Genomic DNA, 25661 nt, shown 5'->3' with positions numbered 1-25661 from the left:
CAGGGAGGCCCCTAGTGGTGGTCTTAATATAAAAAGTCTCTGTTTGGAATGCATGTTTACTTAAAAATACCTCTCAGAAGTAATGCTGCATGTTTAAATTTCAGAGAATCGTTTTCTTAGAAGAAACCTGCCTCTTTCCTTCCCCTCAGGAGTGCTTCGTGACATCTCTGTTGCTTGGTGAGTAATCAGACATGAAAACAGGCCCTCGAGAATCAAGCTACATTTAAAGAAGACCTTCTTGGGCACCAGAGAGGGCGCCATGGAGTGCAAGTCCGAGGGGAAAGAGAGATACCAGCACAGCTTGAACTTGCTGAACAGAATTAGCAGCATGAAAGAGTTAGGGGAGATGATTGACGTTGTGATCATCGCGGAAGGGGAGGCGTTCCCCTGCCACAGACTGGTCCTGGCTGCCTTTAGTCCGTATTTCAAAGCCATGTTTACCTGCGGGCTGCTCGAGTGCACCCAGAGAGAGGTGGTGCTTCACGACATCACGGCGGAAAGCGTGGCGGTGATACTGCGTTACATGTACCACGCGGCCCTGGAGGTCAGCAACGCCAACGTGCAGACGGTGGCCGTGGCGGCCTACTTCATGCAGATGGAGGGCGTCTTCCAGGCGTGTCAGAAGCACATGATGGCCCACATGGATGCCTCCAACTGTGTCGGCATCTATTATTTTGCAAAGCAGATTGGAGCTGAAGACTTAGCCGATCGATCGAGGAAATATTTGTACCAGCACTTTGCCGAGGTGAGCTTACACGAAGAGATCCTAGAAGTGGAGGTGCACCAGCTCCTGACGCTGATTCAGTCGGACGACCTGAACGTGTCCCGAGAGGAGAGCATTCTGGACCTCGTCCTGAGGTGGGTCAATCATCGCCCGGACCGCCGCACGGAGCACCTCGTGGAGCTTCTGAAGCAGGTGAGGTTGCAGCTGGTCAGCCCTGCCTTCCTGAGACAAGCCCTGAGGAGGAACACGGTGCTCCTGTGCGACGCGAACTGCATCGACCTCATTCAGAACGCGTTCAAAGCCATCAAGACGCCCCAGCCGCATGCCCTGAACCTTCGTTACGGCATGGAGACCACCAGCCTCCTGCTGTGCGTCGGCACCAATGCTTCCGGGGTCAGGTCGAGACACAGGAACTACGGGGACGCCAGCTTTTGCTATGACCCTGCATCGCGGAAGACCTACTTCATCTCCTCTCCCAAGTACGGGGAGGGTTTGGGCACCGTGTGTACTGGCGTCGTCATGGAAGACAACACCATCGTCGTGGCTGGGGAAGCCAGCGCCTCTAAACTCTCCAGACAGAGGGGCAAGAACGTGGAAATCTACAGGTGTGTACCCAGCGATGTGCTTGGAAGTGTGCTTCCGCTATCTGGCTTTGACCCTGGCAGCAGAAGGCACTGCTGAGAGCATGTCTTAAGCCACATGTGTTCTGAACTACCCCGCGATCGTGCATCTGACATCGAGGTAAAACTCATGATGGAAGCATCCACTTTATTTTTCCTCTCCCTTTCGTTGTTGAGAATCTGCCTGTGATGCGGGAGACCTGGGTTCAATCCCCAGCTTGGGAAGATCCCCTGGAGAAGGGAAAGGCTCCCCACTCCAGTATTCTGGCCTGGAGAATCCCAGGGACTGTATGGTCCATGGGGTCGCCAAGAGTCGGACACGACTGAGCGACTTTCACTTCACTTTCATTGTTAAGAAGGTATAGATGAAGCTGCGTGAGTTAAGTGTGTATATGTTACAGTTTCTGTCTGGTTTCCTCCAGTTTCCACTATTTATCCATGTGCTGTAATCGCTTTGCTTTTGAAGAAAAGTTTACTGACAGTGACTCCTGTTTGCTGACACTCTCTAGTTCACAGTTCAGAGTAAGAAGTGATTTCTTGACCAAAATGTGCTATGCATCCTGCCAGTTTTCATTCTGTGCCCTTAATGAGTGGGTCTCTCCTAAGCCTCTTGGAGAAGGAAATGGCAACCCACTCCAGTATTCTTGCCTGGAGAATCCCACGGGCAGAGGAGCCTGAGGGGCTACAGTTCATGGGGTCGGAAAGAGTCGGACACGACTGAGCGACTAACACCCGCGTCCTAAACCTCTCATAGTGTAGAACGTTGGCAGCCAAAGAACGCTTCGACCTAGAGCTGTAGGAGAGGAGTGTCTGCTTAGCAGTCGCGTCTGCCCAGGTCTTGTACGTGGAGACAGCAGGAACTCAGCCCTGAGACGGACCTGGGTGAATAAGAACTGTGCAGGTAGGCCCTGAAGCCCTGCTTATACACCAGCCCCTCTCGGGGCCCTTGAGCCAGACTTTCTCAGACTTCTCGCTCGGGAAGTCCTTCTTGACAGCAAAGTGGGGACAGAGAGAGAAGGAGAGGTCTCTCTCTAGCTGTCTCTCTCTAGCTGTCACCTCCTCGCATCGCAGGACCGCTTCAGGCTCCAGCGGGCGCCCCTCACCTGCACACGCTGAAGGCACGTCGCTTCTGCCCAGCAGCGGGGGCGGGCATGGAAACCCCGGGCAGTGCCTGCCCCTCTGGTTTCTGCCCACAGCGACAGAGCGGGTGTGGGTTCGGACCCCAGGTCCCCGGGGGAAGGGGGCCTGGGTCTCCTGGGGGGAGTCTCTGGGCCCCTGACGCTCGCTTCCTGTTGCTTTTCCCCTTGGAGCCTCAGGGGGAAAAGCCTTCAGTCTTTCGCAGCGACAGGGTCTTTTCTGATGAGTCAGCTCTTCATCAGGTGGCCAAAGGATTTGAGCTTCAGTTCAGCATCAGTCCTTCAGCTGCATATTCAGGATTGATTTCTTTTAGGATTGACTGGGCGGATCCCCTTGCAGTCCAGGGACTCCCGAGTCTTCTCTAACACCACAGTTCGAGAGCACTGATTCTTCGGTGCTGAGCTCTCTTTATGGTCCGACTCTTACACCCGCGCCTGCCTACTGGAGAAGCCGTGGCTCTGACTGGACGGCCCTTTGCCGTTGTGAGAAGCGCTGCTTGGGGCTCGAATGAGGTTCCTCTGCTGTGCACATAGTTAAGGTCTCACAGTACTTCCTGAGGGCCCCTCAGTGCCAGGCTTGCGATTTGTCGTTTCTGTTTAGTCGATCAGTGGTGTCCAAACCTGCAACCCCATGGACTGCAGCACGCCAGGCCTCCCTGTCCATTGCCAACTCCCGGAGCTTGCTCACAGTCCAGTCCATTGAGTCGGTGATGCCATCCAACCATCTCACCCTGCACCATCCCCTTCTCCTTTGCCTTCAGTCTCTCCCAGCATCAGGGTCTTTTCCAGTGGGTCAGTTCTTTGCATCAGGTGGCCAAAGTACTGGAGCTTCAGCATCAGTCCTTCCAGTGAATATTCAGGACTGATCTCCTTTAGAATGGACTGGTTGGATCACCTTGCAGTCCAAGGGACTCTCAAGAGTCTTCTCCAACACCACAGTTCAAAAGCATCAGTTCTTCAGTGCTCAGCCTTCTTTATGGTCCAACTCTCACATCCATACATGACTACTGGAAAAACCATAGCTTTGACTATATGGATCTTTGTTGGCAAAGTAACTGTATCTGCTTTTTAATATACTGTCTAGGTTTGTCATAGCTTTTCTTCTAAGGAGCAAATGTCTTTTAATTTCATGGCTGCAGTCACTGTTCACAGTGATTTTGAGGCCAAGAAAATAAACTCTCTCACTGTTTCCATTGTTTCCCCATCTATTTGCCATGAAGTGATGGGACCAGATGCCATGATCTTCGTTTTCTGAATGTTGAGCTTTGAGCCAGCTTTTTCACTCTCCTCTTTCACTTTCATCAAGAGGCTGTTTAATTCCTCTTCACTTTCTGCCATAAGGGTGGTGTCAGCTGCATATCTGAAGTGATTGATATTTCTCCCGGCAATCTTGATTCCAGCTTGTGCTTCTTCCAGCCCAGCGTTTCTCATGATGTACTCTGCATAGAAGTTAAATAAGCAGGGTGACAATATACAGCCTTGACGTACTCCTTTCCCGATTTGGAACCAGTCTGTTGTTCCATGTCCAGTTCTAACTGCTGCTTCCTGACCTGCATACAGGCTTCTCAGGAGGCAGGTCAGGTGGTCTGGTGTTCCCACCTCTCCAAGGGAACATCTCTTGCAAAGACAGCCACAACAGAGGGCAGAAGCCGAGCGGACCCGGCAGAGGCCTGTGGTGGGCGCGAGCGCCTCTGCCTGCGTTTCTGCGGCCCTGCCCGCGTCGGCAGCTGCCCTTTCCCCAGACGCTCTCCAGCTTGCCTGCACCCTGTAGGTCACGGGTCGCCACGCAGATGCCCTTCTTCTCGACTTAACGGAGGGAGGGGACTGTGCATTGCAGTCGGTTCTTTCTGTTGTAAAAGCACGCCTCCCCATCCCCTTCGTCCCTCACGCTTCGGTAGACAAGCAGCTGAGGACAGTCGTCTTTCGACCGACGGCCTCTGAAAGGACGCCGCGTGCTTCCCCACGGTCGTTGCCTTCTTTGTGATGCATCCGAGACAGTGAGCTTCCGCAGCTTCATCTGGGTGTTTTAGCTCCTCATCCTTCGTACAAAATGCTAAATCAATTACCAAGCTGCCCGGCAAACACGTATTCCCAACCTTCAGGGGATATATTTTTGTTCTTGGCCTCTTAAACCATGTCTCAGAAAAACAAAAACTCAGCTTTTGAAGATTTTTTTCTTAACGTGGACTGTTCTTAAGGTCTTTATTGAGTTTGGGACAACGTCGTTTCTGTTTTCTCTTTTGGGGTAATGTGTGTGGGGTCTTAGCTCCCCCACCAGGGGTGGAACCCCCACTCCCTGCGTTGGAAGGTGAAACCCTAACCACTGGGCCACCAGGGAGGTCCCCCAGACCCCCAAACCCATTTTCCATCCTATTGACAGGCTCACCGTCGGTTCCAGGAGCCCCCGCCTGCAGACGCGCGACCCTCCCTTCTCTAAAACCCCCTACAGTTCAAAGCAGCGGTGAAAATGCTGCCTGTGCTGCTAGGAACTCTGGTTTCCTGCCTAGAATCACTGAGAAGACGGCTGTCCTGAGGGTTGATAAGTGCTGGCCTTCAGTTTATGACCAGCCAGACAAACCTGAAGGAAAAGAGCAATCTTTGGGTTGAAAAGAACAGTCTTCCAACTTCCCTGTCCAACCTGAAGGAAAACGCCATCCTGGGGAAGAATGTAAGGGTCAGTCTAGAACAGCTGGGGGAAGATGCCTGTAGTAGGTTTAACTGTCAGGTGTTTGATGCACAATAAGTGACCTATGCATAGAAGCTGTACTCTGTATAGAACACACATAATTTTTTCACCTGTTTCCGAACAGAACGTTTCTTTTTCTTATTTGCCATATTTTTCCTGGGGTTTTCCAGGCACGACTTAGCGATCGAACGCCACCACGTGTCACTGTCTTATATTGATGTTTTTTCCTCTCCAGTTAGAAGAACCAAATCATGTTGTTTTTGGAAAAGAAACTTGTGTTTCTTTGGCAGCTTGTTTTCACGTTGAATCTAATCCTGGTTCTCTCTGTTAATTCACAGGTACCACGATAGAGGAAACCAGTTTTGGGAGAAGTTATGCACGGCAGAATTTCGAGAGCTCTACGCTCTGGGCGCCATCCGTAACGACCTCTATGTGATAGGAGGACAGATGAAAGTTAAAAACCAGTATCTTATCACAAACTGTGTTGACAAGTACTCTGTGGAACGGGACACCTGGAAAAGGGTGTCTCCGCTTCCTCTGCAGCTGGCGTGCCATGCGGTTGCCGCAGTGGACAATAAACTCTACGTGATTGGAGGCTGGACCCCTCAGGTTAAGAGAGCTCCTGTGTGCTACGTGGCACGGCTGCGCCGAGCCTGGCCACTCTGCTGAAAATCGTGCAGTTGTTGAATACTAAAAGAGGGTGGCTCCTGTTTTGGTAGCATGCTTTTTATTTTATAGAATATTAAACACAAGATTTTAAAGTGTGAGAGCAGCTCTGCTGTTTAATCACCAAGTCGTGTCCGATGCTTTGTGACGCCGTGGACCGCAGCCCACCAGGCTCCTCTGTCCACGGGGTTTCCCAGGCGAGAACGCTGGAGTGGGCTGCCATTCCCTCCTCCAGGGGGTCTTCCTGGATCAGGATTCAGATCTCATCTCCTGCATTAGCAGGCGGGTTCTTCGCCACTGAGCCGCTTGGGAAGCCTGATAAAGCAGTTTAGGGGAATGAATTTTATTTTATTTTTTTAGGGGAATGGCTTTTAAAGTGCGTTATTCTAGACCTGACTTCACTCAGTATTGTGCTGGGTCCCTCAAAACCCACCCATTCTTGCGGACGATGAAGGAGGCCTGTGCTGAGGGCTTATGTGTAGGAAACATCTCAGCTGGAGGCAGAGAAGTGGGACCCCCAGCCCGGTTCTGTCTGCGTGTAACTCTCTGGTCTTTTTCATATAAAGCTTCTCACTCTAAGCAGGAAGTTGAAGTGCTTATCTGTGATTTCACAGCCATTTTCACAAGAGGGTGCTCCCTCTGTCTCTGCTGGGCGTCACAGGGAGAGACGGAGGCCAGGCTGAAGCTCGGCGGCAGGGCTGCAGGACGGAGGAGCCCGCGGGCCGGGGCCACAGGGGCCGCTTCTCTGCGCTTTGCAGGCCCTGCCAGCGCCTGGGGCTGTCACAGGAGTCTCACGCAGCTGCCTTCTGCCCCGGCCGCCCAGTGTTTGTGGAAAGATCAGTCTCACTGCTCACTGTCCGTCCCCACGGCATTGTTGTCGTTGTTCAGCTGCTGAGTCGGGTCTGAGTCTTTGTGACCTCAAGGACTGCAGCACGCCAGGCTTCCCTGTCCTACACCGTCTCCCAGAGCTTGCTCAAACTCGTGTCCATCGAGTCGGTGATGCCGTCCAACCGTCTCACCCTCCGCCTCCTTCTTCTCCTCCTGCCCTCAGTCTTTCCCAGCATCAGGGTCTTTCCCAATGAGTCGGCTCTGCATTGAGTGGCCAGAGGACGGGAGCGTCCCACGCCGCATACTAGTTTTATTTTTGCCTATTTTTGCCCGTCTGAGTTCTCCGTTCTCCAGATTTGCTTCCTGAAACATCAGCTGTCTGATACATCTTTTTGCAGTCATTTCATGAGCTTCCATTTTGCCTTTTAGGAGGTATCACACTTGTTTTTAAAATTTTAAACTTCACATTTAATACATGTTTAAACTCATGCTATGCATTGAAAATTAACTTAGATTTAATCACAGCTAGTAGCTGAAACCTGACAGAGTTTTTGTAATTAAGCTTTTTCAGAGCTATTCACGACGTAGTTAATTTTGCATGAATATGCTCCAAAGAAAAGCTTTCCTTTGATTTTTTCAGCAGTAAAGTAGAGATTAAATACTTAAATTATAAGGAAAATTAAAACAATAAAGTCAGTATTTCCTAATTTATAATGTCTTTGAACATGTGACTATTTCCTGGGTAATGAAAGCCTTTGCTAATCTGTGCAGAATACAGTGCATTACGTTGCAGGGTAGCCTGGGAGTGTGATTGCAGTAGTGATTATAACCCTGAGCCGAAACTCATCACATGACCTTCATAAGCAAGGAAATTGTTTCTGTGTTGCACACTGGCCCGAAAACAAAAGCGAAAGATACCGAGTCATCTTTAGCTTGACGTCTTAGAAGTTCCTAACACGTTGCAGACAGAAAATATTGCTTTACCTGAAGTTTGTTACTGTTGTTGCTGGAAACTTAGGAGCAGGGAAAGCCACACACATCTATGTGTATTTAGCTTGTAATGTTTCTGCTCATGATATATGGATATGCATTTATTATCTATATACATTTCTTATATATATTTATATACATTTCTTATATAGTCATTTCTTATATATTTTTATTATATCTATATACATTTATATATTTATATACATTTATTATATATATATATTTCTTATATATATTTATATACATTTCTTATATATATTTATTACATATATTTATATACATTTCTTATATATATTTATATACATTTATTTTATCTATATAATAAATGGGCTTCCCTGGTGGCTCAGTGGTAAAGAATCCACCTGCCAATGCTGATCCCTGATCCAGGAAGATCCCCTGGAGGAAGGAATGGCAACCCACTGCAGTATTCTTGCCTGGAGAATCGCACGGGCAGAGGAGCCTGGTGGGCTACGGTAGCCCATGGGGTCGCAAAGAACTGGACACGACTCAGCGACTGAACAGCAAATGTGAAATAAATACATACAAATAACTGCAAATACTTTCTATCAATCCATGTGTCTTTAAAATTAAATTCAAACCACTCCTATACTATGGTATTAAAAGACTCTCATTCCTAAAACACTCAGTTGGTTTTTAGCTTTGCTCTATTTCGATTATAAAAATGTTGTAAAGAAAAACGCTTTATAGATTATTAAAGTTAGTTTCCACAAGTATTATTTAACCAACCACTATGAAGCTTGGTAAAATGAAACTGCACTTTAAATAGTGTTCAATAAACCTTGGCTTGATTTTTAAGGCTTTGCAATGCTTCATTAAAAAAAAAAAACAAAAAACAAAAAACGTGGTATTGTCTCCCTGCTAAAATCGCAGGTTCTTTGCTAAAACCAACACCTTAGCCGCATTAGCACAGAATATAGATCCCTCCACTATTGACAGTGTCCTTATAATCCCAAGCCTTGGGATTTGGTGTGTCTGTGAATATAAGTCACTGCATTAACCTCTATTTATCTTGGCTGTCTGCTTTGATTAATTGCACTCATGTGCTCACAACGATCTCTAAATGGGCTGTTATTATATTGGCTGTCATATTTCATATAGATGGATCTTCCTGACGAAGAACCTGATCGATTGAGCAACAAGCTGTTGAGATACGACCCCAGCCAAGACCAGTGGATGGAGCGGGCACCCATGAAGTACTCCAAGTACCGGTTCAGCACAGCTGTGGTCAACAGTGAGATTTATGTTTTGGGTAAGGAGAAGCTAAATGGCTCCTTTTATTTTTCTCAACCGTTTGCCTCCATGAAAATGAAATATTCTTCCTTCTCACATCCCAGTTCAACTACACACACCACTAGCCTCCAGTGTTCTTTTATTTTCTAGAGGACAGTCAGATAAGATTACATGAAAGTCCACTGACATGTTGAAGACAAAGTTACTTTTATCGAATTTTTCAGTCATCTGGAATCCAAGATCAGTAGTGATACATCATTGTATACCCACCAGCTAAAATGCTGTGAAAAGGCAGTAAGCCTTTGGCCACCTACGTGGATCAAAACATAGGCTTTAATACCCAATGGTTCTCTGCACTAATTAAAGAAACAGGTTACTCCAGTCCTTTTCACTTGCCTCACTCACCAGAATTCCACTAAGGTGGCATCAAATGATGTTTTATCTGAATGCATTTGTCTCTTATCTCTGGAATAAGTGTGTGTGGTCTTGTGCTGGCCAGTAGGGATTGGTGAGAGGCTGGTTCCTTCCCACTGAGGTGAGTCTGAGTGACTCCAGGGCATCCTTGGTGCCTCCCTGTCCTTCCCAGTCCTTGCCTAAGCTGCTTACTTCCTCCTAACGTCACCCTCTGCCAGCCTGCCTTCCCCTCCCATGAGCATGGGCAGACAGGGGCTGAGACAGGCTGAGCACACTGGTAAAATGATGCCGATTCTTAATTTCAACCCCTTCTGCAATGCTGGCCAACTGGCAAAAATAATGGGTAACAGAGAAATGGCAAAAAAAAAAAAAAAGGAAGAAAGAAAGATGGGCTGAAAGCAAACCAAGTCTTTGAGTAGCTTCTTTTTTTATTTTCTTTAAAGCTAAATGGAAGCCATTATCTCTTGGCTGCGTGTACAGCATGAAGCAGAATAATTAACATGCTGCAACGTTAATAGTTGTGTGATTTTAAGAACAAGAACATTGCGCCACATGCTGTATGACCGCCTCAGTTAGGAGACTCGCTTGAGGTTATAATTAAGTTTTTCCTCTGGGTAGACGTTTGTTGCTTTCGTTATAACCATGCGCAGAGCCATCGCCCAATAGAGATGACATCTATGCTAGGATCAGTCTCCTGGGATTGATGTATATGGAACTCGAGGAGCACAGGGCCAATCTACTGATTGTATTAAGAGTTGGAGGCAGTCGTAAGTGGGATAGAAGTGATTGTCGATGGAAGCGCAATGAGATTCCCAGCCCCTCCCCAGTGTGAAAACAAAACCGGGCTAAATGTGAACTAAAACCGACAGTGTCATTTTTGTAAATTGTATGGAAAGGACCAGATGGTCAATACAGAAATCAGATTGATCATATTCTTTGCAGCTAAAGATGGAGAAGTTGTATACAGTCAGCAAAAACGAGACCTGGAGCTGACTGTGGCTCAGATCATGAACTCCTTGTTGCAAAATTCAGACTTAAATTGAAGAAAGTAGGGAAAACCACCAGGCAAATCAAGTAGGACCTAAATCACATCCCTTACGATTATACAGTGAAAGTGATTAATAGATTCTAGGGATTAGACCTGATAGAGTGCCTGGAGAACCATGGACAGAGGTTGCTAACATTGTACAGGAGGCGGTGACCAAAACTATCCCAAAGAAAAAGAAATGCAAGAAGGCAAAATGGTTATCTGAGGAGTTTTTATAAACAGCTGAGAAGAGAGGCAAAAGGCAGAGGAGAAAGGGAAAGATATACCCAACTGAATGCAGAGTTCCAAAGAATAGCAAGGAGAGACAAGAAAGCCTTCTTCAGTGATCAATGCAAAGAAATAGAGGAAAATAATAGAATGGGAAAGACTAGAGATCTCTTCAAGAAAATTAGAAATACCAAGGGAACATTTCACACAAGATGGGCTTGATAAAGGACAGAAATGGCAAGGACCTAAAGAAGCAGCCACGATTAGGAAGAGATGCCAAGAATACACAGAAGAACTGTACAAAAAGGGTCTTCATGACCCGGATAACCACGATGGTGTGGTCACTCACCTAGGGCCAGACGTCCTGGAGTGTGAAATCAACTGGGCCTTAGGAAGCATCACTACGAACAAAGCTAGTGGAGGTGACGGAATTCCATCTGAGCTGCTTCAGATCCTAAAAGAGGATGCTGTTAAAGTGCTGCACTCAGTATGCAGCAAATGTGGAAAACTCGGACTGGAAAAGGGCAGTTTTCATTCCAAACCCCAAAGAAAAGCAATGCCAAAGAATGTTCAAACTACCGCACAATTGCGCTCATTTCACATGCTAGCAAGGTAATCCTCAACATCCCTCAAGCTAGGCTTCAACAGTATGTGGAGCAAGAACTTTCAGATGTACAAACAGGATTCTGAAAAGGCAGAGGAACCAGAGATCAAATTGCCAACATCCATTGGATCATAGAAAAAGCAAGAGAGCTCCAGAAAAACATCTACTTCTGCTTCATTGACTATGCTAAAGCTTTTGACCATGTGGATCACGACGAACTGTGGAAAATTCTTAGAGATGGAAATACCAGACCACTTTACCTGCCTCCTGAGAAACCTGTATGCAACAGTTAGGAAAAAAGCGACAGTTAGAACCAGACATGGAACAACAGGCTTGTTCAAAACTGGGAACGGAGTACGTCTTCTGTATATTGTCACCCTGCTTATATAACTTCTGTGCAGAGCACATCATGAGAAATGCCAGGCCAGATGAATCACAAGCCGGAATCAAGATAGCTGGGAGGAATAGCAACAATCTCAGATGTGCAGATGACACCACTCTGATGGCAGAAAGAGAAGAGGAACTAAAGAGCCTTTTGGTTTTTCTTTTGTGTGTGTGTGTGCGTCCGATTGAATTCATCAAGTATTTATTGAGTGCCTGTTACACGCAAGATTTTGTTTCAGATACTTGGGACACATCAGAGGATAAAACAACGGTCCCTGCCCTCATGGAGCTTACAGTCTAGCATTTACGACCACTTCACCTGGATACAGTGACCCTGGGCAAGTCACTGGGCCTCTGTCCTCAGCCACCCGATGCAGGAGTAAGGAGGCCCAGCTCAGACACGGGTAACTGGCTGGCTGAGCTGGAGATGCCAAACAGGGCACCTACCCTCAGCCCACCACCCAGACAGTCGAGAGGGCTAGAAGCTGGCTTTTAATGATAAAGTACAGGAGGAGCAGGCACAGGGACTGGAGCTGGTAGCCTGCTAGACTGCTGCCTCGGGGCCTGGGCTGGCTACACGAACTGCTGCTGCTGCTGCTGCTGCTTGGTGGCTGCCTTGCTGGCCAGGTCCTTGGCCTTCTCTGTAGCTGCCAGTGCCGTCTCCTTGGCCTTCTCCTTGGCTTCCTTGGCTGTTTCAACAAGGGTTTTGGGAGGGGCCTCACCTTGCAGCTTGGCCAAGATGTATTCAAAACCCTTCATAGTCTTGGTCACGTTGCTTTTGAACCGCGCTAGACCAAATTCCTGGACAGCTCTGGAGACGCCAAATAAGCTAGAGGAGACCCAGGCTTCCCGGCGGATTTCGGTCCAGCCGCTGTTATCAGAGTTCACACGGTAAACACATCGTTCCTCCACCACCATCAGCCGGGCGCGGTTGATGTTCCAGGTGAAGGTGGTCATGGTCTGGTTTTGTGGGTCCACAGTAGAATCCTCCAGGATGTACACTGAGTGAGCGACATTGGCAGGAAACAGTCGCTCAGCCCAGAGGGGCATCCTGTTCGTCTTGGTCAGGAGTCGGCGGGACAGGGGCTTCTGGTCAGAGGTCACCTCTCGGTGCACTATGTCTTCCGTCAAGACATGCTTGCTACAGGGATTCGGGTACCGCTGCCAGAAGGCAGCGAACACTTGGTCCCAGGAACTCCAGAGCACGCTCTGGCCCAGGAAATACTTCACCATCGTCGCGGCCGGGGCGGGCTCAGCGCCCGAGCAGCATCAGGGGTGTGGAGCCCGAGGGGCACGCGGAGGCCGGGCTGGAGCTCGACGCTCAGCCGCCAGGCTAGCAGCAGGTCAGTCGCTACAGTGCCGCACCCAACCAGCCATCGCCGCCGCTGCCGCCATGAGGAATTATCGGCTAAAGAGCCTTTTGATGAAGGTGAAAGAGGAGAGTGAAAAAGCTGGCTTAAAACTCAACATTTAAAAAACGTGAGATCATGGCATCCAGTCCCATCACTTCATAGCAAACAGATGAGGGGAAAAAACAGAAGCAGTGAGAGATTTTATTTTCCTGGGCTCCAAACTCACTGCAGACAGTGACTGCAGCCATGAAATTAAAAGACGTTTGCTCCTTGGAAGAAAAGCTATGACAAACCTAGACAGCGTATAACAAAGCAGAGATATCACCTTGCCAACAAAGGTCCATCTAGTCAAAGCTATGGTTTTTCCAGTAATCATATATGGACGTGAGAGTTGGACCATAAAGAAGGCTAAGCGCCGAAGAATTGATGCTTTCGAACTGTGGTGCTGAAGAAGACTCTTGAGAGTCCCTTGGACAACAAGGAGATCCAGCCAGTCAATCCTAAAGGAAGTCAATCCTGAATATTCCGTGGAAGGATGGATGCTGAAGCTCCAATACTTTGGCCACCTGATGCGAAGAGCTGACTCATTGGAAAAGACCCTGATGCTGGGAAAGATTGAAGGCGGGAGGAGGAGGGGACGACAGAGGATGAGACGGTTGGATGGCATCACCGACTCAATGGACATGAGTTTGTATAGGCTCCAGGAGATAGTGAAGGACAGGAAAGCCGGATGTGCTGCGGTCCATGGTGTCACAAAGAGTCAGACATGACTTAGCAACTGGACACACACTCTTAGTTCAAGGCTTGTCCATGGACCAGATGCTTCTGGGGGTCATCTGGAGAAGCTCAGTTTAAGATCCGTAATGGGTGTGTGTCCAGTTCTGTTTACTTTCTGAAGCTCTGAAAATGTTCATCCCACGTTAGGTCTAAACCAGCAATCTTCCATTCCAGGGTCTTTTCTCTGAGGCTCGTTTTCAGTTAGAGCCCATTTACGAAAGGAACTGCTGTCTGTTCTTCAGTCGCTAAGTCGTGTCTGACTCTTTGCAGTTCCACGGACTGTCGTTCGCCAGACTCCCCTGTCCATGGTATCATCCCAGCAAGAATATTGGAGCGGGTTGCCATTTCCTTCTCTAGGGGATCTTCCTGACCCAAGGACCGAACCCGGGTCTCTTGCGTTGGCAGGCAGATTCTTGGCCGCTGGGCCACCAGGGTATAGTAGAAAAAAGGAGGACGAGGTTTTCTGTGCCTTAACTCTTGGGTGCATCCAAGAAAGCGGAAAGCTTCCTAGAGCCTGTGTTCAGAGTCTCCTACTGATTCACCTTTGTGGGCGTTTGCATTTGAATCTTTGCATTGTTGTCACTCGTCCAGCACCACTTAGATGACCACATGGACAAGGTCTTTATCTGGAAAAGCGTCATCGTCTTACTTACAGTATAAACTGCCTTTGAGTGGGCGGGCAGTCCAGCTTTGCAGTCCGAGTTCACAGTAGTGCAGAAACTGTTCCTGGCGTTGGAAACTGAGGCAGTCTGGACAGTTACGTTTTCCGGATAGTTGATGCCAACGTCTTTACCATTTTACTCGTTTGCTGTGTTGGGTCTTAGTTGGGCTCTCTCGTCAAGGTGTGTGGACTCTCCAGTGGCGGCCCTCGGGCTCAGCAGTTACGACCCATGGACTTCGCTGTCCCCTGACGGGTGGGACTCTATTCCCCGACCAGGGATGGAACCGGCATTCCCCTGCAGTGCACGCTGGATTCTTTGTTTTTCAGTTTTCAAACTTATTTTCCTTCATGTGTGATTCCATGGTATCTATGTAAGTTTTCCGTTTCATTTTTCAGATAACATTTATGCAAAACTTGGTGAGATTCTCTGAGAAATCTTGGTTCCTTTGTGGTGGTTTCTGCCCTCCATCAACACGAATCACTCCCGGGTACACGTGTGTCCACTGGAGCACCAGGGACGTCCCAATGCCAGCACCTTTGAGTGTCAAATTTTGGCCAACATTTCTAATAAGAAAAAACATTTTTTAAGTTATCATTTTCTTCCCTATCTCGTGAGAAATTGCTTGGAGGGAAAGTAATAATTACTGAAGAATTACTGAATGCTAGGTGCCGTTTCCATGCACAGCCTGTTTCCACAATCGCCTAGAAGGCAAGGCCTTTGTTTCCTTTTATTACCGGAACAGTGTGATTAAATCCGGATTCAGACCCAAATCTGTCCCATTTCAACACTAAAATAACTTTTAAAAGTGATCGGTCATCATGAGCCCCAAAATCACGCTCCCTGCGTGTGCGAGGCGCCCCTGGGCACGAAGGACGGCGTCTGCCGCGTCTTGATGGCTCTTCCTTTCCCTTTCTGTGCTGCTACTCTCTCTTCACTTCCCACCGCTGTCACGCCCGTCCATACAAGACTGTGCAAACAGCTCACCTGCACTGCCCGTCCCGGCCGTGGTGCAGACGCACAGGCCGCACGGGTGCGCTCCCTGGGGCCGGTAGGCCAGGCGCTTTTAGCACAGGCTCCAGGCTTTGCAGAGGAAAGTTCCGACGCCCATCACGTCCCCGCTGGTGCCTCTGTTCTGGCTTTGCACCCGTGTTCTGGGCGTGCAGTCTGGCCTCTGTTACATGAGGCGGACCGTTACACAGCTGGAGCCACAGGGACTGGGAAACTTCAGATCTGACTACCGCAGGGAGAGAGGCAGTCAGCAGGGGCAGTCTGGGCTCTGTGATGAACGGCCTCACCTTCACCGTATTATGATTTTATAAGTCTTCTGAGTTAATCCCATCTGTACAAAGACTCCCCAAGAGTCTTCTTGGCTGAAACAAAGTTCCTTCTGCAGACAGACCCTACCCTGTAAGTTATGAACACCCTATGATTTCCCTGGTGGCTCAGATAGCAAAGCGTCTGCCTGCAATGCAGGAGACCCGGGTTCGATCCTTGGGTCTGGAAGATCCCCTGGAGAAGGGAATGGCAACCCACTCCAGTATCCCTGCCTGGAGAATCCCATGGACAGAGGAGGCTGGTGGGCAGCAGTCCGTGGGGTCGCAGAGTCGACGACTGAGCGGCTTCACTTCATGATTTCCAGCAAGTGGGTCACTTCTCCGAGTCTGTTTTCTTCGTTCGTAAACCGAGGCGCTTAAGAGAGATGAGCACTGGGCGGTGTGTTCAGGTGCCAATAAACAGCAGAGATGGTATCACCACGGGCGGAGGGAGGGCTCCCGAGGCCGTCCGCCGGGTAAGGCTTCTGGCTTCCCACGCAGGCGGCGGGAACTAACATCCAAGAGCCTCACAGCGCAACCAAAACAAACCCAGCAAAACAACAAGAGAGGTGTGTGTGCCAGCGCTGGTCGCTCCGTCGGGTCTGACTCTGCGACCCCGTGGACTGTAGCCCGCCCGGCTCCCCTCTCCACGGGGCTCTCCAGGCGGGAATGCTGGAGCGGGTCGCCATTCCCTTCTCCAGGGCATCTTCCCAACCCAGGGACGGAGCCCGGGTCTCCTGCATCGCAGGCGGATTCCTGCCTCTCTGAGCCACCAATTTAAAAACGTGTTTTAGGAAAAGTGGCAGGCGGTGTCCTTACACTGTAGTGTCCTAACACGGCCCCAGATTCTTTCCTATCTTCAGAAGCCTGCGGTGTTCCAGCTCCTGCCCAGCAGGTCTCTGCTCTGGCCTCGCAGCCTGGAGCGGGGGTCCTGGTGCTGGGACCGCCCGTCCCCAGGCCTTTGGAGTCAAAGGGCCCCGTCTTTCTACTCTCCTCCCGCCCTCCCCCGTGGACACGTGCCCTCGGCCCTCCTCCCCTCGCGGACACGCGCCCGCCTCCCTCCTCGCCCTGCGGACACGCGCCCTCCTCGCTCCTCCCCTTGCGGACACGCGCCCTCCTCCCTCCTCCCCTCGCGGACACGCGCCCTCCTCCCTCCTCCCCTCGCGGACACGCGCCCTCCTCCCTCCTCCCCTCGCGGACACGCGCCCTCCTCCCTCCTCCCCTCGCGGACACGTGCACTGGCCCGGTGCCCATTCACACAGCCTGCCCCTGCGTGGGGTGAATACTAGCCAGGACGTCCTCCTCCTGTAGGAACTAAAGCTGCGCACATCAGACAGCTGGGTGCTCTCCCTGGCTAATGCTGCCCCTGGAGGTTTGATTCGCATTGTAAAGATTTAAGTTAAAATCTGCACTAAATGTTTATTGTGAAAATGCCTATACTGGAAGACCACATCATCACAGACGCCGTGAATAATTTGAATTTTCGTGAAAAGGACCCCAGAAGTTACGACAGACTAGCAAAGAGTGCATTAGTAAGCTACTGGGTGATTGTTCCTGGAAAACTATACATTTCCTTCTTAACATACAAATACAGGAATTTAGTCCAGTGGCTAAGACTCTGCACCTCCAGTGCAGGCGGTCTGGGTTCTATCCCTACTCCAGGAACTAGATTCTGTATGCTGCAACTAAGACCTGACATAGCCAAATAAATAAATAAATGTTTAAAAATAAAATAAAAATTCAGGAAAGCATCTGTCTAGGTCGTTGCTAAAGTGATTCCACTGTTCATGCATTTGCACGTGTATTTTAGCGGCTTCCCTACATGGTAACTGGCTCTTTTGGGGGGTGACTTTCTGGAACACTTAGTCTCCATGGAGCCTTATGAGTAAAGTGCATGCACGCTCAGTCGTGTCCGACTCTTCGCAACCCCAGGGATGGTAGCCCTCCTGGCTCCTCTGTCCACGGGATTCTCCAGGCAAGAATATTGAGTGGGTTGCCTTTTCCTCCTCCAGGGAATCTTCCCAACCCAGGGATCAAACCCGAATCTCCTGCATTGCGGGGAGATTCTTTACCACTGAGCCAATGATGCCCTTGTTAAAATCTCCAGGTATTTGAAATGAGCTGATTTCCACGCTGACTTTTTCCTGAGAGCTGCCTCGGGCAGCTCGTTCTCAGAAAGAGCAGGGAAGAGGTGCTGTGTCTTAACAGAACCCTTTGAAATCCTCTGAGAGGAGACTCCTGGAAGGGTGCTGCTTGAGGCCATGCATTTTAAGGTGCTTTTTTTTTTTTTTTAAGAAAACTCTTTTGTCATTTGTACTGTGAGAATTCATTATGAGACAGTTAAGCTACTTTAATCCAAAATATGGCTTAATCCTCTAAAAAGTGTGCACTGTCATTTCAGAAGCAAGCAAACTGTATTCAAAAGTGTAACTGTGATCCTCTAAAAAAGTTGTCAGCCCAGTAATTTTATGTTAAGATCCTATTGCTAGGACAAAATGTTATTAATTCCTGTTTTCAAGGCTTTCAATCCTACTTTTGTGAAGAATAAAGTAGGAAAGAAATTACATGAAGACTCTTTTGTTTTTGTTTTTTTTTTAATGTGAACCACTTTTAAACTCTTTGCTGAATGTGATACAATACTGCCTCTGTTTCATGTTCTGATTTTTTGGCTGCGAGGCATGTCGGATCTTAGCCCCCATTACTGCTCAGTTGCTGTGTCCAACCTCGTGACCCCGTGGACTGCAGCACACCAGGCTTCCCTGTCCATCACTATCTCCCTGAGCTTGGTCAGATTCATGTCCTTTGAGCTGGTGATGCCATCCAGCCATCTCATCCTCTGTCGTCCCACTCTCCTCCTGCCCTCAATCTTCCCCAGCATCAGGGTCTTTTCCAGTGAGTCGGCTCTTCGCATCAGGTGGCCAAAGTATTAGAGCTTCAGCTTCAGTCTTTCCAGTGAATATTCAGGGTTTAGGATGGACTGGTTGGATCTCCTTGCAGTCCAAGGGACTCTCAAGAGTCTTCTCCAACACCACAGTTCAAAAGCATCAGTTCTTCAGTGCTCAGCTTTCTTTATGGTCCAACTCTCACGTCCATACATGACCACTGGGAAAACCACAGCTTTGACGAGACGGACCTTTGTCAGCAGAATAATGTCTCAGCTTTTTAATATGCTGTCTAGGTTGGTCATGGCTTTCCTTCCAAGGAGCAAGCCTCTTTTAATTTCATGGCTGCAGTCACCATCTGCGGTGATTTTGGAGCCCAAGAAAGTAAAATCTGTCACTGTTTCCACTTTTTACCCTTATACTTCCATGAAGTGATGGGACCAGATGCCATGATCTTAGCTCCCCGACCAGGCATCAAACCTGCACCCCCTGCATTGGAAGGTGACGTCTTGACCCCTGGAAGCCAGAGAAGTCCTCTGCACCCTCTTTTTAGTAAAGTTTTGAGAAAGATAAAACCTTCTGGGCTCCACCTCATTAAATCCAGCTCCTGATGCTCTGCCATAAAATGCTGACAGAATGTGACACCAAGGGCTCTCTCTCTGAAAGCGGTTTCTGTGAGACAAAATTCAGATTTCATAGCATCAGTTACACCTTCGAGTGCAGTATGCTTGCTTCTGCAATGACAGTGCACTTATAAATATACCTGGGGTTTTCCTCAAGTGTCTTTAAAAAGCCAAATCGGATGCCGAAGTTCCTTTAACTTGATGGGTCAGGCGAAGTCAAATATAGAAAGTGAGCCACGAGGTCTATTTGTGGAAATGCTAAGACCTGTCCCGGGCCGGCCCCGGCAGCCACATCCCTGCCCGCCCCACCGTGGGCCCTGGGGGTCACCCCCGAACAAGCCTCCCTTCTGCGGCTGGGTTTCCTCTCTTCCCTCTGCTTTCAAGCCTCCGCGTCTAGACCAGTGCACCCTTCAGGGTCCGGCAGGACGCCACCCCCGAGGTGGTTTGTGTGAATCGGGGGCGCGACTCTCAGCAGGATTCTGGCCAGGCTCCCCAGACACCCAGGGGCAGAGAGCTGCCCCGCTCGTCTGGCTGTGTCTGTTCTGACCTCCGGCCTGGCTGCTCCACGTGACCAGCGCTCACAGACATCAGTTGATGGAACTGACCTTTCTCTCCTGCTACTCCACCAGGGCAAAAAACCTCAAACAGCGTCAGAGTTCCAGGCATTGTAGGGGATTTTGCAAAGCACAGATTTTTCACTTCCCTGTCCAGGGAGCCAGGTAACACCAAGTCTCCCCACATGGCCCCAGGGGTCATTTTCACTGGGTGATGGCACCCCTTGATGGGGCTAGTTACGCAGAAGGTTCCAGCTGCTGCAGTAAATTCGTGTCCGTGAGCAGTCCAGAGGTGAATTACATTATGAGAGGACCAAGCTTCATCATTGTTCTGATTTTGCCTTTTTATGTCTTTTGATAAAATTTGAGGCAGTATTTTTTTTTAATGTTTTGCAAAGTAAGCTTAAAATTTTTTTTTTTTATTTATTTTCACTTTTTTTTTTGCTGCAGCAAGCAGCATGTGAAATCTTAGTTTCCACACCAGGGTTGACCCTGTTGTGCCGCCTGCGTTGGAAGCACGGAGTCTTAACCGCCGGGGAAGTCCCCTTGAAGCAGTTTTTAAAAATAGAAACATGTCTCACATCACCCAGGCTGTGCAATAAAACGGCAGATTCCTGGCCCTGACCTGTGGCGAATTCTGGGCTGGCAGGTCTGAAGTGGGGCCTGGGGTCTGGTCTGTGGGAAGCGCTGGGCGGCTCTGATAAGAATGCCCGCAGGGATGCAGGTGGCAAAGTTCAGATGCTGGGTGAGGAAGGGAAGATGGGACGCCGCGTTCAAGGAGGGTGTTTTTATATGCTCACAACACTGACCAAGCCCCTGGTGCATGAGCTGCCCCGGCTGGTGTTTAGGAGAGACCAGAGGTGAAGGGACAGGGGACCCCCTGGCACAGCGTGTGTCCCAGGAACGCAGGTCGGGCACTGCTCGGAGCTCCCCGTGTCTGCATGCCCTCAGGGCGGGCTCTGGGTGTGCTCTGATCTCCTCCCGGCAGTCTTCTGGGCCTAGAGATAGCTTCTTAGGCTCATGCTGGACAAGGAAAAAAGGTGCCGTTTCAACGGCCGAAGCAGTTCAGCGGGGAGTCCCCGCGCCCCCTTTATTCTGGGAGCAGACTTGAGTTCAGAGACACGACAGCTGAAGTGGCTTCGAACCAGAGAGAAGGCTCGCCGTGTTTTCGCGGTCGGTACCCGTGAGACGTCCTTCCAGGGAAGCCTGTGAAGGGTTTTCGCCTTGATGACCTGGCCCCCTCACTGGGGGACCCAGAATCACGGGCTCCCAGAGGCCAGGGTCTGCCCGGGGTGCTCACGGGCGTGCCGCAGTCCAAGTGACCGCAGAGTCCACGTGACCTCAAAGAGTCCACGTGACGGAGCGACTGAGCTGAACTCAGGTCACAACGTGGCTCACTTTCATCTCTGATATCCTGCAGACCCAGAGTCAGCAGCCCCACGCTTCAGTGTGGCGGTTAGTGGGAACTTGTGCTCTTGTTGGACCGATACATAATTGTAATGCAGTTTTATAATGGTTTCTTATTTGCCTTCAATTTCCCAAGACTGAGTTTTATGCACACAAAAAAACCACAAAACACACAAATAAACAAAAGCCTTAAACTTGTTCTCTAGCACCTAGGAGAGACAGGAAGTAAATATCCGACATATACATACAGATTGCTTAAAAATAGCTGGAGGGCTTCCCTCGTGGCCCAGAGGTGAAGAGTCTGCCTGCCCTGCAGGAGACACAGCTCTGATCCCCGGTCTGGGAAGACCCCACAGGCCTCGGAGCAACTGAGCCCGTGGGCCACAACTGCTGAAGCTCACACACCCTGGAGCCCGCGCTCCGCAACGAGAGAGATCGCAACAGAGAAAAGCCTGCCCCGCAACTAAGACCAGCACAGCCGAAAATAGACACGTAAGATTATATACACATGAAACTAGCTAGAAGTTCACAGCGATTCTGACACCGAAAGCAGAGACTGTCAGAAGGTGCTACGGTGTGAAAGCCCCGGATGGACAGGGATGAGACCATTACCAAGAACAGACGGGGAACGTCTGGCAAATGCTGTCTGGGTCTCTGACTTGTTTGTGTTTGCAGAGGAGCGTAAGGATGCAGCCAAAACCTTGGGCAAATACTTTCTATGCTTTGCTCTCATGAGAAGAGGTAAGTTGCTCAAAGCCGCACCAAAAGCGAGGATTCGTCCAGCAAAGCAAATCCAGGTGTGTTTTCACGCAGCCTGGTGTACAGAACCGTCCGTCTGTGGGATGCTGGGGAAGCAGGGTGTTAGCTACTTCCCAGTCCTTACGAAAACCTTGACACTGGTATCATCAGTTCACTAAGGCAGAGAGAATGTAATGTATGTTTTAAAACAGCGTGAAGAGTTGAAATGGGACAATGTTAATGCTTTAAAGAGGAAGACATCTATTTTAAAATCCTGTCGCTTTTGAGTTCAATGCATTATCTTCACCCAGTTTATCCTGATTCATGTTTGTGATCATTTTTTAGACACTCCCTTCCTTTCCCCTTTCTTGGGTAGATATAGGGATGAGCACAAGTTATCGCTTTCCATAATGATTTTATTTACACACGGGCAAGATGCCAGATTTGTTAAGACTTTTTTTTTTTTTTTTTTTTGCTGTTCTGGGTAGCTTGTGGGATGTTAGTTCGCTGACTGGGGAGCAAACCTGGGCCCCAGCTATGAAAGCGCTAGAGTCGCTACCAGAGGGGCCCCGAGATCTTTTCTCTGCAGTAATTATTCACCACACGCTGTCAAGCCCCCTTTAGAAGAACCTCAGGGAACAGAATGATGCGTAGCCTCCCTTCACTCTCTACATCCTGTGTGTCTACGTTTGCAAGCTGTGGAGTACATCTGATTAATGCATCTTTGCTTGGTCGCCGACAGAATTATTAGTATAAACTCAGCCTGGGTCCTGTTAGGTTACGTCCAGCCAGAGTGAGGGGAGGTCAGTGACTTTCCAGGCAGGCAGACCTGGGGGCAAAGATGAGCCCAATAACAGACACCAACAAGGTCCCTGTCTGCACCGGGAGTCCTATGTCCTTAAGCAGGTCGTGTTTATAATCTGACAGGAAGTGAGCGTTCAGCTGTTTGGACTCGGGGCTTGACCAGCTCTAGAAAGCTAGTCGTCACTTTGTGTTCTGACAGGAGAATGGAAGAGGACAGCGGTGCCCGCGGCGTGGGAAGGGCTGGGCCACGCACGCACTCAGCTAAGCTTTGTTTCCCGACCGTCTGCCCCAGCGAGGAGCGTGGGGTGCGCGGATGGGAACGAGGCACCCTTCTGCTGTCCAGTGCCGTGCAGCCCAGGAAGACCCACAGGAGCAGCGTCTTTATAGGAACCTTGATCTCCGTTCAGAGAGCAGCAGGCGCCCGAAGGAGGGGATGGCCGCTTGCAGAGACACAACGCCTTTCTTCGGGGTGATGGCTGAGCTGAGCCTCGAAGCAGGGATTTGTCCTCGTGGGGAGGAGAGACCCATCCAGGCGGAGACCAGCCTCTACAGAGGCCTAGCGGGGAACTACCTCACTGTTGGGGCCCAGGCTGAGCCAGCCTGGAGCACGGGGTGCTGCAAACAGGGCGGCCGGGGAGACGGGCAGGGAGGGGAGGAGTGGGCAGAGGGGTGGCTGAAAACCAGGCACGCCTCCGGGAGGCGGACAGGCCCGAGACGGCTGGGGGCTCCTGCCTGAGGGTGCCGAGGTGACGGGAGGCCGGCCCCGAGGTCCTGACCTCTGCAGGCGCTCCCTTCAGCCCCTGCGGGCTCGGCTCCTGGACCTGCTGGGACCTGCAGGACGCGCTGGGGAGGACGGTCAGGGCAGAAAGGAGGCAGAGATGGCTCAGAGTGTGGAAGAGCAGAGGGGCGAGGCGCGCTGAGGCCCACGGACGCCCAGGACTGGGCCAGAGGGAAGCCCAGCGGTTGTCCGGAATCAGCCACAGATACGGCTGCGGCTTCTTTGGTGCCCGGGACTTGGAGCGAGAACTTCTGTCAACCATCTGCATGCCCACTCGGTAACTGTCAGGCACTTCACGCAACTTGAAATCAAGCAGAGTCAAGCGCTAACCAGTGGAACTCGGTCTTTCCTTTCAGCTCTTCTATTCGATTTTTCCGATCATCTGTTTAGAAGAGCAAGCAGGCTGCTGATGGACGGGCAGGGTCAGCGGATGAGCACAGAGGGCGCCGCCGCCCGGGTGGTGGGCCGGACAGTCCTGGGCGCGGCCGGGAGTTTGTGGAGGCAGGTGGCCCTGCCTTTCACCCTGTGCTGAGGGGCTTTTCTCCTTTTCTGAAAATACCCATTAGAGCCCGGCACTAACTGACGAGGGACGAGCAGCGAGGTCGTGCCTTCTGGGGTTCAGGCTTCACGTCTGGAGCTCCTGAACGAGAGCAGAAGAGAAGCAGAGCCCTTCCCTGGAGGCTCAACGGCAACGAGTCCGTCTGCCAATGCGGGGCGGGGCAGATGGGTTTGCTTCCCGACCCGGGAAGGTGCCATAAGCCACGGGGCAACTAAGCCCGCGGGCCACAGGTACTGAATCCCGCACACCCAAGAGCCGGTGCCCTGCGCCAAGAGACGCCACCGCGATGAGAAGCCCGTGGACGCAGCTGGAGAAAAACCCATGCCCAGCAATGAAGACCCAGCACGGCCATACACAAATAAATGTGATTTAGGAGAGAGAGAGAGAGCAGGCAGCCTGGGTGAGAGTGACGCCGCCCGGGCGTTATACTGTCAGGAAGAGGCTGCACCCACAAGTGAGTCAGAGCAGCCCCTCTACCCCGACCCGAGGCGGCCTCACTCCCGGCCCCCCCCCCACCAAACAGGATCCTCCCGCCTGTCTCCCGTGGGGCCACCTGGCCATTCCCGCCCCCCAAAACGCTTGACCTGATGCACCGTGTCAGGGAGCCCGTCTCCCCGCCCAGAGGTTCAGCTTATCGCTCAGCCCTTCAGCCTCCAATCGCCTCCATCCAACCTCGAACGAAGCATTTAAGAGATTCGCCCCTTCAGTCAGTAAGCCCTTAATCACAGACACGCAGATAATTAAGTTGTGACCAAGCCAACCAAAGGCTTCAGCAGCTCCCGTGAACACTGGTTACTAACACAGCATCCTGGACCACGGAGGAGAGACGGCCATCCCCCTGAGCTGCTGCGTGCTGGCCGCTTGCTCTCGCGGGTGCGTGGGGAGAAATGAAGCTCCTGTCCTAGCGGTGATACTTGGGCTGGCAACGCTCATCTGCGCCTCCTCGCCACGCTCCTCCTTCACGTGCAAGTTAATCTTTGCAACACGAAACTGAAATTCTTATCCAAAACTTACAGGTGAGCAATTTGAGACTTAGAGAGATTTTATTGCGCAAAGCTGTCCTGGTGGCTCAGACAGTAAACTGTCTGCCATGGGGGGACCTGGGTTCCGTCCCTGGGGGGAAGATGCCCTGGAGAAGGGCGTGGCGGCCCACTCCCGGATTCCTGCCTGGAGACTCCCACAGACAGAGGAGCCTGGCAGGTACGGTCTACGGTCTACGGGGTCACAGAGAGTCGGACACAGCTGAGCGAGCAACGCTTTCCCTTTCACTTTCTGTTTCCAAAAGCCCACAGATTTTTTCCAAGGCCCATAGGAGCCGGCAGCAGTGAATATATTTATTAAAGCTTGCTAAGGGACTTCCCTGGGGGTCCGGGGGCTAAGACTCCTAGCTCCCAATGCAGGGGACATGGGTTCAATGCTTGATCAGGGGACACGGTCTCACATGCTGCAACTGAGAGCTAAAACAACCAAATAAATAAATATTAAAAAAAAAAAAAAAAAAGAGCTTGTTCAGCCACGGAAGCAACTCTGGGAGCTTGTCAGAAGTGCTCCAGAATCACCCCTCCTTTGGGGTCCAGCCCAGAGCAGGGCAGAATAAGCTCCTGATGGCAGCCTTGGGGAGAGGGACACAGGAGCAACCCCCGCGCTGCGGTCA

General features: G+C 50.5%; 2 protein-coding genes across 2 annotated transcripts in view; one reads left to right on the top strand and one right to left on the bottom strand.

Moving 5' to 3' along the window:
* Positions 1–259: 259 nt before the first annotated feature.
* KBTBD12 (kelch repeat and BTB domain containing 12) overlaps positions 260–25661 on the top strand; it is a 39829-nt gene continuing 14427 nt past the window's right edge. Inside the window, exons 1-3 of the mRNA XM_068983163.1 lie at positions 260–1329; positions 5505–5775; positions 8770–8920. Of these exons, the coding sequence (XP_068839264.1) occupies positions 260–1329; positions 5505–5775; positions 8770–8920 (1492 nt within the window). The remainder of the gene's footprint in view (positions 1330–5504; positions 5776–8769; positions 8921–25661) is intronic.
* LOC138087595 (PRELI domain-containing protein 1, mitochondrial-like) lies at positions 12090–12909 on the bottom strand. Its single transcript, XM_068982861.1, has 2 exons — positions 12281–12909; positions 12090–12247 (listed from the first exon to the last, which is right to left on the bottom strand). The coding sequence occupies exons 1-2, from the start codon at positions 12789–12791 to the stop codon at positions 12132–12134; spliced, it is 627 nt and encodes a 208-aa protein (XP_068838962.1). The 5' UTR covers positions 12792–12909; the 3' UTR covers positions 12090–12131.

Source organism: Capricornis sumatraensis, chromosome 10 (assembly GCF_032405125.1).
Source record: "Capricornis sumatraensis isolate serow.1 chromosome 10, serow.2, whole genome shotgun sequence".
NCBI lineage: Eukaryota > Metazoa > Chordata > Mammalia > Artiodactyla > Bovidae > Capricornis > Capricornis sumatraensis.
This window is presented reverse-complemented; position numbering and strand designations above follow the sequence as displayed.

What these genes read in the sequence shown, in the direction of transcription:
- LOC138087595 (XM_068982861.1), bottom strand. Translation starts at nt 12,791, where the DNA reads ATGGTGAAGTATTTCCTGGGCCAGAGCGTGCTCTGGAGTTCCTGGGAC. An exon ending in CATCTTGGCCAAGCTGCAAG is followed by an intron (nt 12,248 to 12,280) that starts GTGAGGCCCCTC and finishes TTGTTGAAACAG; the next exon opens with CCAAGGAAGCCAAGGAGAAG.